Source organism: Centropristis striata, chromosome 18 (assembly GCF_030273125.1).
Source record: "Centropristis striata isolate RG_2023a ecotype Rhode Island chromosome 18, C.striata_1.0, whole genome shotgun sequence".
In the NCBI taxonomy this organism is placed as follows: domain Eukaryota; kingdom Metazoa; phylum Chordata; class Actinopteri; order Perciformes; family Serranidae; genus Centropristis; species Centropristis striata.
The window spans coordinates 17,581,176-17,598,252 of NC_081534.1; the positions used below are offsets into that span (position 1 = coordinate 17,581,176).

Here is a 17,077-nt window from a genome sequence, read left to right on the forward strand (position 1 = left end):
CACAACAACGTCTGTGGATTATCTTGAGTTATCATGATTTCTGGAAAAAAACATTGCTGTTGAGTTTTTCAAATGTATTTTTTGCTTCCTTAAACAGCACAAGCCAAATGCCACCTAGTTCCATTATATTGGATAAAAGGCAGACATCTTTACTACCGATAACTCACACCAAAACAATCTTGACAGAAATACAGGACAGAAGGTTCGATTTTTGGGTATAAAATGAGGAAAGATCAGATTGAAATAGAGATTTCTTGGCTTTAAGTACTTAGTAAGGGCTCCAAAAACAAACCCATAAACAATCCTATAACTGTCCCTGTAACGAAGTAATCACTTCAACCGAAACCTTAATTAAGAGTTTGTTTTAACCCAAACCATGATCTCTCCCTAAACCCAACCATGTTGTTTTTGTGCCTTAACCAAACCTTAACCATAGTGTTGTCAAGTCAAAAAACTGATTTATTTTTCAACTGTGATTTGTAACAATTTTGGAGGAAACAGAAGATAATTAATGAACAAACATGACAAAAACAGCATTATTGACTTGACTGCGAGTAGTACAGAAAATATAAGTTGATTTTGATCAATGCATCGCTCAGGAAAACACAGAAGAAATTTAGCCTGCATTCCTTTTTTATGTCTCTGTGCTGGCAACAGTCGTGCCTGGAGACATTATGTTTTCAGTTTATCTTTCCATCCATTTGTTGCTCTCTCGTGGATGCAGTATCTCAGGGACACCCTAAGGGAATTTCTTCAAATTTGGTACTAACTTCCACTTGGACCGAACAATGAACTGATTAGATCTTGGAGGTCAAGAACAGTTTGACTTCACAAAACTCACAAAGGATTAATACAGAAATATGACAACATTTCACACACATCTCTTAAAGTAGTGAGCTTTTATATCCAAAGAGTCAAAGGTCAACTTGACTGAGGCATCATAATGTTCTCAAAACTATATGACCTGTATTGGATAGTGCAGCTGGAAACAGACAGGAAAGTTGGAAAGAAGAGAAGCCAGATGCTGCAGTATATGGGACGCAGACTCTACCAGGTGAGCTGCCAGCAACACATTTATATAAAGTCTGGGAACTTCCAAGGGACAGCTTTAAAAATAGTCGCCTAAATTGATGCAGCATAAGTGCAATTATCCAGAAATTTTGTCTCTTGTGTGGAACTAGCTCAAGAAAACATTGGATCCACCCATAATTAAGTAGCTCCTTTCCTTAGCATTTTACAGTGGATTTAATGTATTGATGTATCAACAGATTATATTCATAATGAAATGTATCATTATTGGAGCACTAACAACAAGCTTTTGGGGTCTTTCTTACTTCAAGGAAAAGTCATTTGAGTCTGCCAAAGGAAGTTTTCTCTTGCTGGATCAAATCTACAGCCATAACATCAACATAATCTTTGATTTTTATCAATATCCTCTGCCTTACCGTCTCCCCTTTCATCTGCTTTTAAAACGTTGTGTGTGCATGTGTTGCGGCTCTTATAGCGATGGTCATATCCAGTGAAAGAAGAACAATATTGTTTCTCAGGTCGATCTCCTGCTGGGAGGCTGTCGGAGCATTTGGGGGGCATCAGATAAGCCGGACTGCTGCTGTAGGTTTCTGTCATCAACAGGTTGTGCTTGGCTGAACCGAGGAGTTTAGACGCTCCCTGTGTGTGTTTGCCAAGCTAGAGGTGCTCGTTATGGACTGTTTGTGTGTGTGTGTGTGTGTGTGTGTGTGTGTGTGTTGTGAGGTGGAGGTGGCAGGGGGAGGTTGACGGTATTTGGATTGGGAGTGGAGGTTCAGGGGCTTCGTGGGTCAACGGACCCTCAGACCATTAGAGAGAGGGGTCGTGTGTGTGTGTGTGTGTGTGTGTGTGTGTGTGTGTGTGTGTAGTCCAGGGGGTCTCTATTATTGTTTTGGTGAGGAGAAGGGGGTGGTGTAAGCAGGACCCCATGCTGCTGGGACCAGTCCCTGTCTTTTAAAGAGGGACGACAAATAGTCGACACATTTGCTTTAGTGTGTGAGACTGAGAGCCTATTGTCTCACGTGTGTCTTCCTTATGGGACACATGGCCTGTCATGAACTATAACTGCTTTCTGAAATTACACACATTCAGAGCAGAGGGTCCCAACCTGTGGAGGTTACAGGATGAACCTGAGGGGGGCCCTAAGACTTATTCCTGCTGAACACTCAAGTTTTCTAAACTTTCCTGTATCCTCGTTTTCCATCTTGTTAATTATTGGATAATTTTAGTTCTGATTAGCAACTTGAGATGTGAGAATGCAGTTGGAGTTGAGAAATTGACCTAGAGTAAACAATTAGATTGTTTCTCTGCACAGAAATGTAGATACATTTTAAAAAATGAATTTAAAAAAACTGCATCGTCGTCTGTTTATCTGCAACCAAAGCCAAATTAAAACATGATTGGTCAATAGAACTTGGACTACAAACACACTATGCAGATGTTTAAAGAGACTTTTTGAGTACGAACCACAAACATTCTTTTAACTCTAAAATGTAGCACAAGACACTGCATTTTCAAGTTGGTGGTGAGAAAAAGGTCATAATCTTATTTTCAATATTATCTTATTTTTAAAACATTTCCTGTTGTAAATCATAACTATAAGGCTGAGTTTTATTTAGGTAATGTTTTTCTTGTGTCAAGGCAATGTTAAAGCCATTTAGTATTGGTCACAATTGGAGCAGCAGAGGCTGAGATGCCTTGGCTTTGAATCTCCAGTATGAGTTAAGCTCCAAAACGATCCTATAATTACCACAATGCACCTCTGTTGTGTCTTTAATCAAACCCTCCCCAACTCCTAAATGCAGCCTTTCAGTTTAAAATGAAGCCCAAGATGAAATAACCCTGATGCTCACCAGTTTTTTTTCCTTATCTTTTTGTTCCTCCATACCCACAGAAAGTCTTACACAACTGTTGACTGTGCAAGTTAACTTAATCAATGTTGTGCGTCTTTAAACACAGATGCACCGAGAGTGTTTAGTTAAATAAAAAATGTGCATTTGTAGACATCAGTATATCCCCCAAACAAGGGAAAGCTAAAAAGGTTGGGAACGACTGTGTCAGAGCGTCATTCATCTGTGTCCACTTCCACTGATGTTCATCTTGAGTCCCACTTCTGACATTTTGTGCGCTCATTCTGTCCAGGCTCTCTCTGATCTGGGACACAATGAGCGGTGCAGTGTCTCGCAGTGGACGAGGAGCTTTTGTTTGAGCTGGCTCCCGGCCCTATTGATCAGCCGTAACCCCCTCCCCTCCTCCTCCTCCTCTCCTCTCCTCCTTGTAAAGTGTGTGTGCGTGTGTGATCTCTGGAGCTGTGCGCTAACAGCAGCAGTTCAGCTGCCCGCTGAGCGTGCACCAGACGCGTACACACAAAAGGTGTCGCCAGCCCTTACAAGCAGACCGAGCTTAAAAGTTTGATTTTGGAAGGAGAGAAGAAGAAACGGAATAGAAAGGGGAGAAAGATAAAAGAAGAGAGGAATAAGGAGAGGAGGAACTCCCAGCTCCTTGTAATTTGCTGCGGGAGAGAGGGAGGAGTCAAGGGGAGGGGAATACCCAGCAGGGAGGGAGCAGTGGAGAGCAGAGGCCATTCACTCTGACACACACACTCACATGCAAACACACACATGAACACTTTTAGACACACACATGCAGGCGGTGGATGTGTTGCCACAGGAGAGAGGGAGGGAGAGAGGCATTCAGACAGGAGATCCTTAGCAAACTAAAGTGAGAGAAAGAAAAGACATCAGCCAGAGGAGTGTGTTTGAGTGTGTGTGTGTGTCCAGGAGAAAACCTCACACTGAATGCTCCTGTGTGTGTTTTGGAGGATCCAACTGCACGTTTGCTCCCAGGAGAAAGGATTCACAATGACTGGGAGAATTTGTGAAATCTAAAGGGAATTTTTTCCAAGCTATTGTTGGGAATACTATTTGGAATACTCTGGATATGTGACCTACTCGGGGAATCCTGTTTTCCTTTAAACCTGAGCCCTGACTTTTATAAAGAAAAGACTCTAATTTCTGTTGAATTGGAGCCAAACCACAATGCCTACCGGTAAGCTTTTTTTCCTCTTCTTCAAATATGCTGTTTCCCAGCATGTTCAAATTAAAGACGCAACGTTTTTTTTTTTTTTACCAGAGGTGAAGTGATTCTGTGATGTGGTAGGAATAGATTTTGCTGTCAAAGGTCTTCAGACCTCGTTAAACAACAAGCTTACCATATCCATATTAGCCATATTCATGTAGAATAATGTCCTGTTTTAGTGAAATGAAGAAGTTGAAGAAGGTATCATATGCAAATATATCTTAAAAAGTGAATCTTTTCAAGTGGCATCTGGTCAAACTTCAGACAGCAACTTATAAATACACAGTCTGTTTACTAGCTATTGATGGTTTGGCTGTTTGGCTTAGTGGCTCTTTTGTGTGGTATGTGTGATATTTTTTCCTCAGCTGACAGAGCTGTGTGAAGTGCCTCTGCAGAGTCCGTCCCTCTGCAGTAACAGTTGTATGAACATCGTCTCCTGGTTGTTTTCTCACCCCTGCTGTTGAATGGAGCGTGTTTGCTTTCTCGCAGACGTTGATGCTGGGATGATGGTTCATGCAGCTTTCAGCTGTTCTTTCATGATCTTGGTGGTTATACTTTTTATAGATGTCATTAAGATGCAAGCACTGCAGAAATTAATTTTAAGAAACATACATGCAAAAATGCTAGAAAATGCAGTTTTCACTGCCTTAAACTTAAATTCAATTTTCCTGCTTTTCTTTGTTTTACTTCACATTAAACTACATTTATTTGGTTTTGGACTGACAAAACAAGACATTTAAAGACATCACCTTGGACTTTGAGACTGTAGAATGGACATTTCTCTCTATTTTCTGACATTTGGTGTATGGTCCTTGAAGAAAACAACAACTATAAAAAAGACATCTAACCCTTTTCCTCATACCTAATAGCTCTTAAGGCCCATGTGTCAGTTTCCTCTTGCTGGGCGTAGATTTGACTGAGTGTTGAGATGCCATTCTGCAGCCTGTGACCCAAATTAGAGCCTTGAGGGCAGCAGTTGGGGGCTGGCTACAAATGGGGATAGAGAAGAGGAGAACAGAGAAGAGGAGGGGGGAATAATTACTGTTTAGAGCAAACTCTTTGGTTTAGAGGTGCTGGAGACAATGGACCCTCCGTCCTCCTCCTCCCACCCTGGTAGCCTGGTCCTCTGGGAAGACATCTGCCCCCCATCATGCACACTCACGTGCAAGGAGCTGCAGCCCTGCAGAGGCTGGATGGGTGGAGGGGAAAGCAGCAGGTCCCTATGGAGTAATCTGTCTAATATAGAAAATAAATCAATAGTTTTCCAATCTCATGCTTCAGTGTCCAGGCAGGACTTCACAGAAAGTAACTAAAGTGGATGCAGAGGGTCCAGCTTTCTTCCCTGGGCTGCAATCCAATCGGGTCAGAGAATGAGGCTAGTGTGTCACACTCAGAGGGAGGCCAGGGGTGTGAGCAGCCAGGGTCGCATGGGTGTCCCAAGGGTGGGTGTCAGTGTGAGTGTCTGAAAATAGGGGGTGTAAGTTTGCAGGTGGGACATTTTTTCCCACAGAGACTAAACACAGAGGCTGTCAGCTAAAAGTATGCTGCACATTCCTCGCTGATGTCCACAGTGTCAGTGACAAACGGAGAGTAGACTCTAGGATTTAACTCTGTTGTCATTTTGTGTCACTGTATTACTGAAGTATGTTGAATATAGTTTACTAAAATGTTTAATTATAGGAGTTTTCAGTAAGTTGCAGCAGTGCACCTCGAGGTATTGGATCATTCTTTTATTTATTCTTTTTTTATATTGAATACAATTTGTTTTAATTTTTTTAATTACATTTTAAAGTATTATTTTATATTATTTACTTAAATGTATTTTTTTTTTTTTTACAAAATCCACTGATACACTTAAAACTGCAATTTGCATGATTTTTCCAAAATAATAATGTCACCAATTGTTAATTAATTGTGATCTTAATATTGACCATAATAATTATGAATTACCATAATCAAGCAGCCCTACAGTGTACATAAATTGTGTGAATGCAACCATGTATGGTGGATGTTTAATTGTTTTAATAGTTTTACATGATCGTGAGAAAAAGCCATTTGTTGCCAATTAGCCTCCCAGCTGTGTGTGTGTTTACTTTACTCATGTTTTGTGAGGCAATGAAAGCCACAGGAGTCTATTAAGTTGCACCTTAAGTTTAAACTCCTGTCTCTACCAGTCACGGCGTGCGTTGGGATGTTTGAAATACTGCAGCTTGTTCTGTGCCAGCAGAGTAAAAAAGAAAGTTTATTTTCTCTCCTTTTCCTCCTCCATCCATCTTCAGAAACATCTGCATTATAGCGTATGTCCCAGCCAGCGCAGCTCTTTGTTGATCCAGTGATAAGTTGCTCTGTGGACAACGCCTCCTTGTCTGCGCTCCCATCCTTCGCCTGTCTCCGTCTCTCCCACCTCTGCCCTTTCTCTTCTTCTTCGCCTGGCAGCTCTGCAGTTGTTGGGCTGCGGTGTGAAATCCTGAGTGACACTTTAAGGTCCTTAGCGTCAGTTGTGATCAGGCCTGCGTCTCTATCAGAAACGAAGAAAGGGAGTGACCTTTTGAGTGGACGCAGCGGAAGATGTTAAGCCGTAACTAAACAGACAGCGAGGACTGAGGTGCTTCATTGTGCTGCTGTGTCTCGACTGCAGGAAACAAAAACTTGTGCATTTGGAAAAATTGTAAAACATGTAGGTGCTGAGAGAGAATTTGGTGGATTGGTTTGATATCGAGAAAACTTTCAATGGTTAAATTACTACAAAAGGCGGGATTCAAGATGAGGCAGAGCGAGTGGGAAATGGAAAAGAGAAAAAGCAAGGGAGTGGGTGGTGTTTGACCTCTGACCTTTCCTCTCATCTCTTCTTCCTACTTTCATTCCTCTGGGTCCTCTCCTCCTCATTTCTCACTCTCTCACACATGTCCTCTTCCCACTACGTTTCCACATTACGTTGTCTTTTTAAACCGCAGCTTAAAGTCTTACCAAAGTGAAGAGAAAAAACACTGGGCTCACTGAGATGCTTTCACTTCCAGCTTGTACTTTTCATAAAAACAATCCACGATAATTCTTGTTGTGCTGCAGGACTGTAAAGTCAGCAAAAAGCTGCATGGCATTTAACTCAGCTGCCATCTGGTAGGCCTGCTGCAGGATAAACAAGAACACACACGGACAAACATGGGTGATTAGAGGATTCATGAGCTGTACAAAATGTGTGGTCAAGACCTGTCTGGCTCACTCATTCCTCTCTGGGACGAAAGCTCCAGTCTTTTAACTCAAATTAAGATATTTTCCAGAAAAATATTATTGTGCTTGTCAGAAGCCATTGCCTTCTTATTGTCCAGGAGACTATATCTGTATTTGCTTTCTTTTTGTCTCAAATGTGTACACTTTTCAGTGGTTCTTCCATTTTAATTAAACTTTCTATTCAGAAAAAAAGCCTTAAGAGTTTGCCTTCCTGCATCCTGAATCTGCATTTAATATTATTTGTCCACAAAATCTTGTGTTCAGATAACAGTTAAGGCTATTTAAAGGTTTAAAACTCTCTCTTATCCAACACAACTACTGTATTCATATCCTCCTAGATGGTCCCTACAGATGAGACTCAGTAATTTGAGTATGAATTGGGAGTGTTATGACCACATGTGCTCCAAATGCAAATATTTCGCCCTGGTGGTCTGCAGCCATATACACAGGCTGGTCAATGTGTATTTTTACATAGTAAAGTATATGCTAGGAGAGGCATGGCCTGAGCCCATAGGAATGTCCTGCGGAGCTCATATGACATAGCGAACTTGGCATTACTTTATAAACTGCCATAACATGTACTGAGTTTGGATGTATAATAGGAAGAGGGAGGAAAAGAATGGCAGGAATCAAAACAGAGAGGCTGAAAGACATTAATTAAAAGGAATGGAGTGTGACAAAGGGGGCGGCCTTTCAGATGATTGACATGGTCTCTCCTCTCTGATGTCACGTTGCAAATGATGATGTCTCTCGTTCTCTAAATGAACCTCCTCTTTCTTCATGCATACCAGAAAGTGTCGAAGGCACCATGCAAATTTGCTATTCCTCCATGAGAAAATCCACTGATGTCTGCAGCAGTTCCTTTCAAAATAAGGGATTTGATCAGCCAACACATTCTGTTGGAACGTATTTCTTATGCAGACTCTGCTTTTGGAATCACATTTTTTTTGTGATTTCATTAAAGGCTTTAATGAAGTTGATTTGAATGAAATAAGCCAATTTATAATTTTAACAACTGCATTGCCACAGGGGTCTACAATGCATGTAAATAATGTTGTCATATACCTCGTTAGTGCTACACAATGAATCTAAATTCTATTGAAATTGCAGTATGAACTTTTGCAATATCCAAATCGGAGAAGGCACAATATTTGTTCAAGGCCAAATCTGTCCAAATACCACACAATTATGCATTGTGGTACTGCAGAGATGGCGCAGCCTACAAATCTTTGTTTGGCACACCATGATCCTTTTTCAATGAAAACAAGGATAATGATGCAAAATGATAATTCCTTCCAATTTGATGAATCATATCACAGTTGTATAATCTGTCCAAAATGTTAAAAAATATGTTTTTTTCCAATCCTGCAGCCCTCACTTACATATATCCACAAACATCCTCGCAGACCAATGCAGCCCAAAATTCCTCAATGCATGGACTGTACATGCTGACACTAAACACTCAATATAGCATGAGTAGAACTGCGTGCATGTTCGTGGTCGATGCGGTCCTAATCCACAGCATATCTGCCCCTTAACTGGTCACTGTAATCATTCCTCCTCTCCAAACTGACCCTGAACCGTTCCCTCTTTTGCACGACAGTCTGTACTCAAAAAATGCTTTCCAAAGTTCAGTGTGAGCTTTAAAGCTGGCCAAACCAAGTGGGTATTTTCCAAAGTTAGTCTTTTCAGTACGAAATCCCCTCTTTGATTTTCTTTGGGCTGTGTTTTATTGCTGAGGGATACTCCCTGGAAGTCGTGTGCACGCTTTGTTGCTGGAACCAGCACACTGCACATTGTCAGTTTATTACACTTGTTTTAAACCCAATGATTACAGATACCACATGACCTAAAATACATCTTTTTGCAGCTGTTCCGTATCCATCTGCATATGACATAATACTTTGAAATATTTAGAACTTGTTTGTGGTTCAAACGTCCACATAAGATGTTCACATGCCCATTACAAAACACTCACAGAGCTGTTTGAGCTGCTTGTGAGGATGATCAGGGCTGTAAAGAGACGAGGGTGCTCACAGCTGTTTGCTGACCACTCCAGGATAAAGAGCCCTTCAGGTGACCATAAAGAGTGCGACTGAAGTGGATGGGTTAAGTGTAGCATGAGTCATTAAACCTGGCTGGACTGGTAGTAAGGGTTGTCAGACTGACTGCATCAATGGAAGGAAGTTATAGCAAGTTGTAGCAAATTATCAAATAACGCATGTATTTATGAACATGAACAGTCAGTGTTCGGATGGTCAGTTTGTTCCAGTTTGACATTTAAGTTTTGTTGATTCACATCGACAAAACACTCATTTAGTGGCTATTGTGGAGTTTTGAAATGTATCACAGCAGATGGAAATTTAAACATCCATGATTCCATGACTTTATCTGCTGAAAAAGATTGTGTGAAGACCAAAAGCTCTTAAATAGATTTGTGGTCAGATTGTTTGGTCAGATTCTAATTTTGAAGGTCAGGAACTTTATTTTCTTCATGTTTCTGTGCTTACAGAACTACTCAGAACAGCGCCAGGCTTTGCAGCCAAAGTGACTTAGAGGCCAAGCTGTGGAGATACAACTTCTGGGTCCGTCATGTGATGCAAAAATGCTTTTCCCCATTGAATTACATTAGAAATAGAAGTCTGTAAATCAGCATATACATTTTTTGAGGTGCATCACCTTTACAGTCCATAAACTTTAATAGCCATTATTTAAATGATCATGCCTAGAAGTTGTAAAGTTTACTTACAGCCAAATACAGAGTTATTTTCCTTCCTTCATTCATGTGAATAAGCCTGAGGCAGAGTGGTTGAGAAGCGTAGCTAAATAGTCCTGGAATGCATACTTTATGGGCCATAGATTCAGCAGATCTAGGTAATTTTATTTACGGAAGTCAACCTTTTGGCAAAATGTGCCACAGAGCAACTTGTATAGGAACAGGGCCCCATCTCCCAAGCTCTATCCAGTTCTCTTTATGCTTCAGTGGTGCATCTTCAATATTTTGCATTTTCTTTTGCAAGTCTTTCGCAACACTTGACCGTGTATGAGTTTGTCTTCAGCTCAGAATGGCTCAAGTCAATGAAAATTAAAAGAAGAATTTCGATATAATCCAGATGAGCTGCTGAATATGTTCCATGGAAGCATTTGACAATTTAACTCTTTGCACATAAGATGGTACTTTAAAGGTCTAAAACCAAGATTCTTGTAATATATTCATGTATGTTTTATATGCTTTTTTCCACAGATTTCTTGACAGTCATACAAACATACATACATTTATAGTTATTAAGACATAATCGAGAAGAGTTGTTTATACTTGCAACCTAAAGAGTGTGACTCAGTGTGTTGCCCATGTCTGCTCCGTCTTCAGTGGTTCCTCCTGCTTCTCGCTGTTTGCCTTCCAGACAGGCCTGAAGTTCAACTTATTAAACTTTGGCTGAATAATAAAGCGCCCCAGCGTTCTTTGTCTTTTTCGAGTTAAATGAAAGCCAGAGATTGAAGCCAGGTTGTTCCAGCACTCGCTGATTCACTCTTTCTCTGTAGTCTGGCAGGAAACAGAGCCCTCACACACTATCCTAATCCTCACATGCACGGACACACAAACACACACACACACACACACACACAGAGGAGGAGACACAGTCCCAACCTGCATGCTCAGGAGCATAATTAGAGATCATTTACAAGGATCAGGTTGAACATAATCTGGACAGGAGGTAACTAAAGCTCAGCCATCTTTGCTTTCTGTCTGTGTGTGTGTGTGTTGAGGAGTAGGGTGGGGGTGCTGGTTGTCTGTGTGTGCACAAGAGCCAGTTCACCCAGGAAACGGCCAGGGTGTGCCCCAAACATGAAGCTGGAAGGTGGGGAAGGAGGGGCTGGACAAACACGAGATGGAGCAATCTCTCTCTGTGATGTTTGGGTTTCACGGCAAACGGAAACACGGTTTCTCTGTATTTGCTCTCCTTCTATGTTTGTGTTTGTGTGTGTGTGTGTGTGTGTGTGTGTGTGTGTTGCATGTGTGCACACCCTGCACACCCATATCTAGCCACAAAAGCACAAAAAGCTGGTGTGAGGACCATTAAGTTATTAGCTAAGTTAGTGTTATCTTCGGAGTGATAAACTTAATGCATTTTGAAACATACACACAGTAAAGATGTATATCACCTGCTTTGATAAGGAAGGATATCTTATAGATTTGTTAAAGGGCAGAGAAAATGGTCAGTTACCTATTAATGTCATGTACAGTAATATAATATAACCCTTTGTGCATTGTGTACGGTAACTTGAAAGCGGTGTGCTGCTTATCCAAAAGCCAAGGTTGGTGGTTTGTGTGTGTGTGTTGTTTTTGTGCACCAGATTCCTTCTTCTGTCTGATCTGCAATTGTTAAAAAGTGGGTCAGGCTTGGGAGTGCAAACATTTGGATGGACACACACGCACACACACATACACACACACACACACACACACACACACACAAACACGCATGCACGGTGAATCAGTTCCAAACTTGTCTGAAGAAAATACAGTTTCATGCCACTTCAGTTTTTGGACGCTCCAATTCCTTCCTGCTTTTCTTGGCATGGCAGTGGAGCAAAAATTAAAACAAGAGAAAGCTGTGAATGATTCAGCACATCAGACTTTTGTCTTCATTCTTGTTTTCCAGACATAGATTTCAGTTTCTTTATTGAGTGCCATGTAACCAGTAATTGACTACAGTTTGTGTACTTGTGAAAAACATGTATGTCACAGTTTAGTAATGGAGGACGGACTTTATGGTAATCTGCAGGAATTAAAGCTACAAAACTGAAGCAACCCCATAAACAATTCACCATATTGAGTTCCCTCAACTTTTAAGATCCTTTGAGCTTCTTTTAGCTCACTGAGCTACTTGTTGTGATTGGCCTATATACAACTCTCAGCAAAGTCTCATCCATACTTTCTTTTACTTTAAGTAAGTAGTGCAGCTGTCTTTACAAAGTATGTCCTGTTGCATGCAGTATGCCTTCAATTGGGACATCCTACTTTGTCACAACATTGCACCTTGAACTTTGACCCTCTTGCTTATATATCCATCGCAGCTTCTGTGAGTGACCTGTCATCAAGCTGTCATCTGTCTGTGCTCAGCAGCTCCGTTGATAATCTTCTGCAGAATAGCCAGAAAAGCATGCTGCCTTGCATACTGCAAAATGCAACCGGATGCAGTAGGACATACTGCTATTTTTGGCAAACCTTTACTGCATTTGACATACTATGAATTTGCACACACTAAATCTTTCTCTGGGATGCTTAATCGTTTGCTGGGATGGGTATTGGAATGCACCTTTGAAAAAAGCTTTAAAAAAACAAACTGTATGCTACCTGCTTAGCATCGAACAGCAGACAGACAAGATTAGCAACCAGCTAGTGAGGAAAGTGGTGCATTTAGCAGCTAAAAATACAGATATTTATATATGTATATATACACCATGTACAACAACAGCTTGTTGTTATTGATGTTTGTGTATGGCTAAAACTACCCAGATACAACCTGTCCTTTAGTGATCTTAGGAGGTTTTAAAAAGCATATTTTTTAAAAGAGCCAGGCTAACTTTTTCCCTCTGCTTCAGTCATCATGCCAAGCTAAACTAAGCTAACAGGACCTGGGACTAGCTCTATACTTAACGCACAGACGTCATAGTGGTATCAAACTTTTCATATATTTCATGGTAATAACATAAATAACCCTTTTCTCCCCAAAAAATGTTCCTTTAAATGTTCCCGAAACAATTCTTTCAACAGTCATCATATCGTCATAATTCCAACTTGAATGAATGCTAATTCATTGATTTAATGTCTGCTGGATGTGTAAAAGGCCTTACAGACATGACATGGTTTAAGCTGCAGGGTTCGGCTCCATTGTTACAAATAGTCAATTATGTGCTTACACGTTTCCAGTAACGATTTTATAGAGTGATAATATGTTGATGTGGTGTTTTATGCTTGTTCCTTTGCCCCAAGCGGACAAACAGATTAAAACTGAGACAGACACATAGAATGGGAGCATGCAGGATTAGTTTACTAACTTGGTATCAGTGCAACCGTGGCTGCCAGAATCAAACCTGTGATCTCTCCATTAAGGTTAAAATAGTTTGGGATTTTTCATTAGTTTTAGTTTTAATTTCATTGTGATTTTTTGTTTTTAAATTCAGTTAGTTTTAATAACTTTTAGAGTGATTTTGCTAGTTTTAATGTTTTTTATTTTTTGAAAACATTTTTAAAATTCTTTTGTAATTTGGTATTTGTTGGGTGTGAGATTCAATGAGGTCACAATAAATGTTGCCTTTATTTCCTTTGTCTTATCCATCTCAGCCCCAATAAGTTTATTAAGACATAAAACCAGATAGATGAAATAGATTTAATATCAACCAAAAAGGTTTACGTATGAAAAAAGTTGACAAAGACGAAAACTAAGGACATTTTCAATATAATTTTAGTTAGTTTTAGTTTGTTTTGTAACCACACAATACAGTTTCAGTTAGTTATCGTTTTTCTTGAAAACTCTCGTTCAGTTAACGAAAATGTTTTTTCAATTCTAGTTTTCGTTAATTATAATAACCTTGCTCTCCATCACGGACCAGTCTAACAGGCAAGCCTTCTGCTAAAGTGCTTTCAAAAGAGGTGTCACCATAGCAAAAAGACCTCCGAGGTACCCATTTGAAAGGTGAGAGAGCGGGATTCTTTGAGCTTGTTCTCAGTTTCACGTTTCATGTTTTTTGAATGCGAGTCTGTGATCTCGGATGCTTTGAAGTGAGATGGGTTTAGGCTGAGCCGGAGCTGCTGGCAGCGACAGAGCGACACAGTCCTATAGGGCAGTGGATCGCAGTGTTGCCACAACACCAGAGCTGCCGGGTCACTGGTGTATCAAGCTTTGATGATAAAGACTGGTGTCAAACTCCCACTGAGCCGGTATGAGGCCCTCTCATAACGCCCTTCCCTTGCTTGTCCGCTTTGTTTATTTGCTCCCTGTTCTTCCCGTCAGTGCTGGCCTCCATGAAGCGAAAGCTTGGAAAACGTTGAGGGGAAACTTGGAAAGCTTCTGTCTGATAGGCTGCATGTGTGGTTTCACTTCAGCTGGCCTGGTTGTGGGGCCTTGGGAGCCGGTAATCATATCTTAACGGATCTCTTCACAGACACAAGGTTGTGAGCCAGTTTGGCACCGGCCTGACGCCAAATAGACCACTGCAGTTGCACACACACAAACACACAAACTTGTCTCTCTCCTCCATGGAAATAGGGCTTTCATTCATTGCCTCAGAGTGGAGTGTTCTCAGCATTACACTCTTAATCTCGTCATTAAACTCAATCTTTTTGTCTGTCTTGCTGCAGAAATGCTCTCACATTCATACAGAGTGTTACCACTCGCACAAATACATTACAAAAACCACAGGTTTCTGTTTCTTATGTTCATGAAAAGTTTCTTTGGTTGGAAATGAGGACAGGTCTGGGAGGGCTAGTGGTCCTCGTATGGCGGGTGGTCAGTCGGACTGCGGTCAGCTGGAATGTCAGGAATTGGGATGCTAAACAGATCGCGACTGTAACAACATGAAAGTAGTATTGAAGCTGTTAGAAGTTACATACAGTGAGTCTTTTTAGCACTTAGTTTGAGAGAGGGAAATACAAGGTCAGTGCATGTTGAATGTGTGAATTTAATTTGAATTTTAACGGCCCTGCATGTGACTTAAAGGCACTTACCACTTAACATCAGTAAATCATTGGGACAGTCTTTCAAAGAGTCTTATAATTATTGTAAGAGTTTACTCATTGTCTGAAATACTATACCTTACACTTATGTCATTAATATTATAGTTTACATACTTATATTTTACTCCATGTTGTAATTGTTCTACTGCTGCTTCTGTCTACTTCGATTTATGGCACCCATTGCTTGCCGAAGGGAATATTGTTTTGCAAACATTTGCATTGCATTTTTGCCATTTGCCATTTTTTTTGCCATTGATAGTATCTTGCATGTGAGAGTAACCTCTGTGTTGTGTATGCAGCCCATTTTGAACCACTAGGACAGCAACTCTGTTGGCATGTATGAGAGATACCAGTTGTCTAGACCGTGGTCTTATTTGTTTGCAGTAATTATACACAGACATTATGATTAATATGACAACCATATATTTAAAAATGCAATAGGCAGAGCCATTGTTTTGGGGACATTCAGACCAACAATAACACAACAACTGAAGGGGCTGCAGCGATGTGGGCCTGTTGCTACAGGTTCGCACTGACACAAGAGGAAATGCAAACCAAGAAGTCCAGTATGAAGCTGTATTAGACACTTAAGACAGAATACAGTGGTTTATTCAGCCCCATTTTAGCAACTTTTTAGGGGTTTTTCATGGTCACAAACAATCATTTCCATTGTCATCGTAATGCTTGCAAAGCAACCCGTCAATTAGACCAAATCATTCCACTATTTGCACATTATTTTGGCCATTTCCCTGCCGCACAACTTGAGCCTTTTTATGCTTTTTTATGCAAAAACATAGTGGTTTCATTGATAAATGACTAAGCTAATGTAGGCTATCATTAGGAACATCACCAACCAAAACTTAAATTTAAATCTTTATTCTTTTCCTTTCTCTCATTTCCCTCTCCAGACGATTATAGCTACCTGCCTGATGCGCTGCCTCCTCTCCCTGAAGTCCCGGACTCCGGCTCAGTCCTGAGCTCCGTTGACATACCGGCCCGCTGCCTTCGCAACCCGGCCTTCCGCCACACCTCGTTGCGCTACTGCTCCGCCCTCAGCATGGACTCCTCCCCCGACAGCGCCGAGCGGCCCATCAGCTACAGCTCCACCTCTTCCTCCGCCTCCTCCCGGGACAGTCACTGCTCACTGGGCAGCCGATCCACCCTCGTCCCCGCCCCTCACTGTAACCCGGTGATGTCAGACCGGGACTCCGGGGCGATCCAGCTGGAACTGGTCCCGGCCCGGCAGCTGGGATGCCGGGCGGAAGAGGACAGAAATGACGGAGGGATGGACACGGGGAGGGGACAAGGAAGACAGGGCAGTGAACAGACTCTGACAGAACATTCAGAACCAGAGGTGAGTCCAGATGGAGGAGAGCGGACGGGTCAGGTGCAGGGACCCAGGACCTATGTGGACCGGGTGGTGCAGGAGATAATGGACACAGAGAGAACCTACGTCCAGGACCTGCGGAGTATTGTAGAGGTAAGTAACGCTTATATATCAATCAAAAATATCATAACAATCACAAGGTGTGTAAGAAATTAGAGGACGGCTTCAACTTAACATTTTGGCAGGAATTTAAAGGTGTGTTAGCATATTTGGATCAAATGTAGAGTAAGTGTGTTAAAAATATTCCAGAATTTTTTGTCTCTGCATGATTAAGATCATATCTGCCTTGCCATATTCTATTTTTCGCTCCACACAACTAAAATCTATCTAGGAAGAGCAGCTTCAATAAATAGGCTGACATTGCCAAGCAGCTGGGGTTTGACGAAGATGGTAATGTAACACATGCAGTTGCTAATGTTGTATGTTGTGTGGTTAACTTCAGATACATTGACACCTTAATCGTAACCCAGCTGCTGAGGTCTTATATTGTCATTTATTTGTTTGTTGAGGTAGTCGTCACAGTGTTTGTCGTAAAATATTAGGTGTTGAGGCACCAAATTGATAAGATCCTCCCCCATTTTGGCAGCGAGACCTATGACCTGGAGGTGTAACAAAGG

The 17,077-nt window shown here is 41.2% G+C and overlaps 1 protein-coding gene across 1 annotated transcript in view; it reads left to right on the forward strand.

The window, feature by feature from the left end:
* The window catches only part of LOC131991585 (pleckstrin homology domain-containing family G member 1), a 78,681-nt gene that overhangs the window by 36,052 nt on the left and 25,552 nt on the right, over positions 1–17,077 (forward strand). The window contains exon 2 of the mRNA XM_059357048.1: positions 15,982–16,553. Coding sequence (XP_059213031.1) covers positions 15,982–16,553 — 572 coding nt within the window. The remainder of the gene's footprint in view (positions 1–15,981; positions 16,554–17,077) is intronic.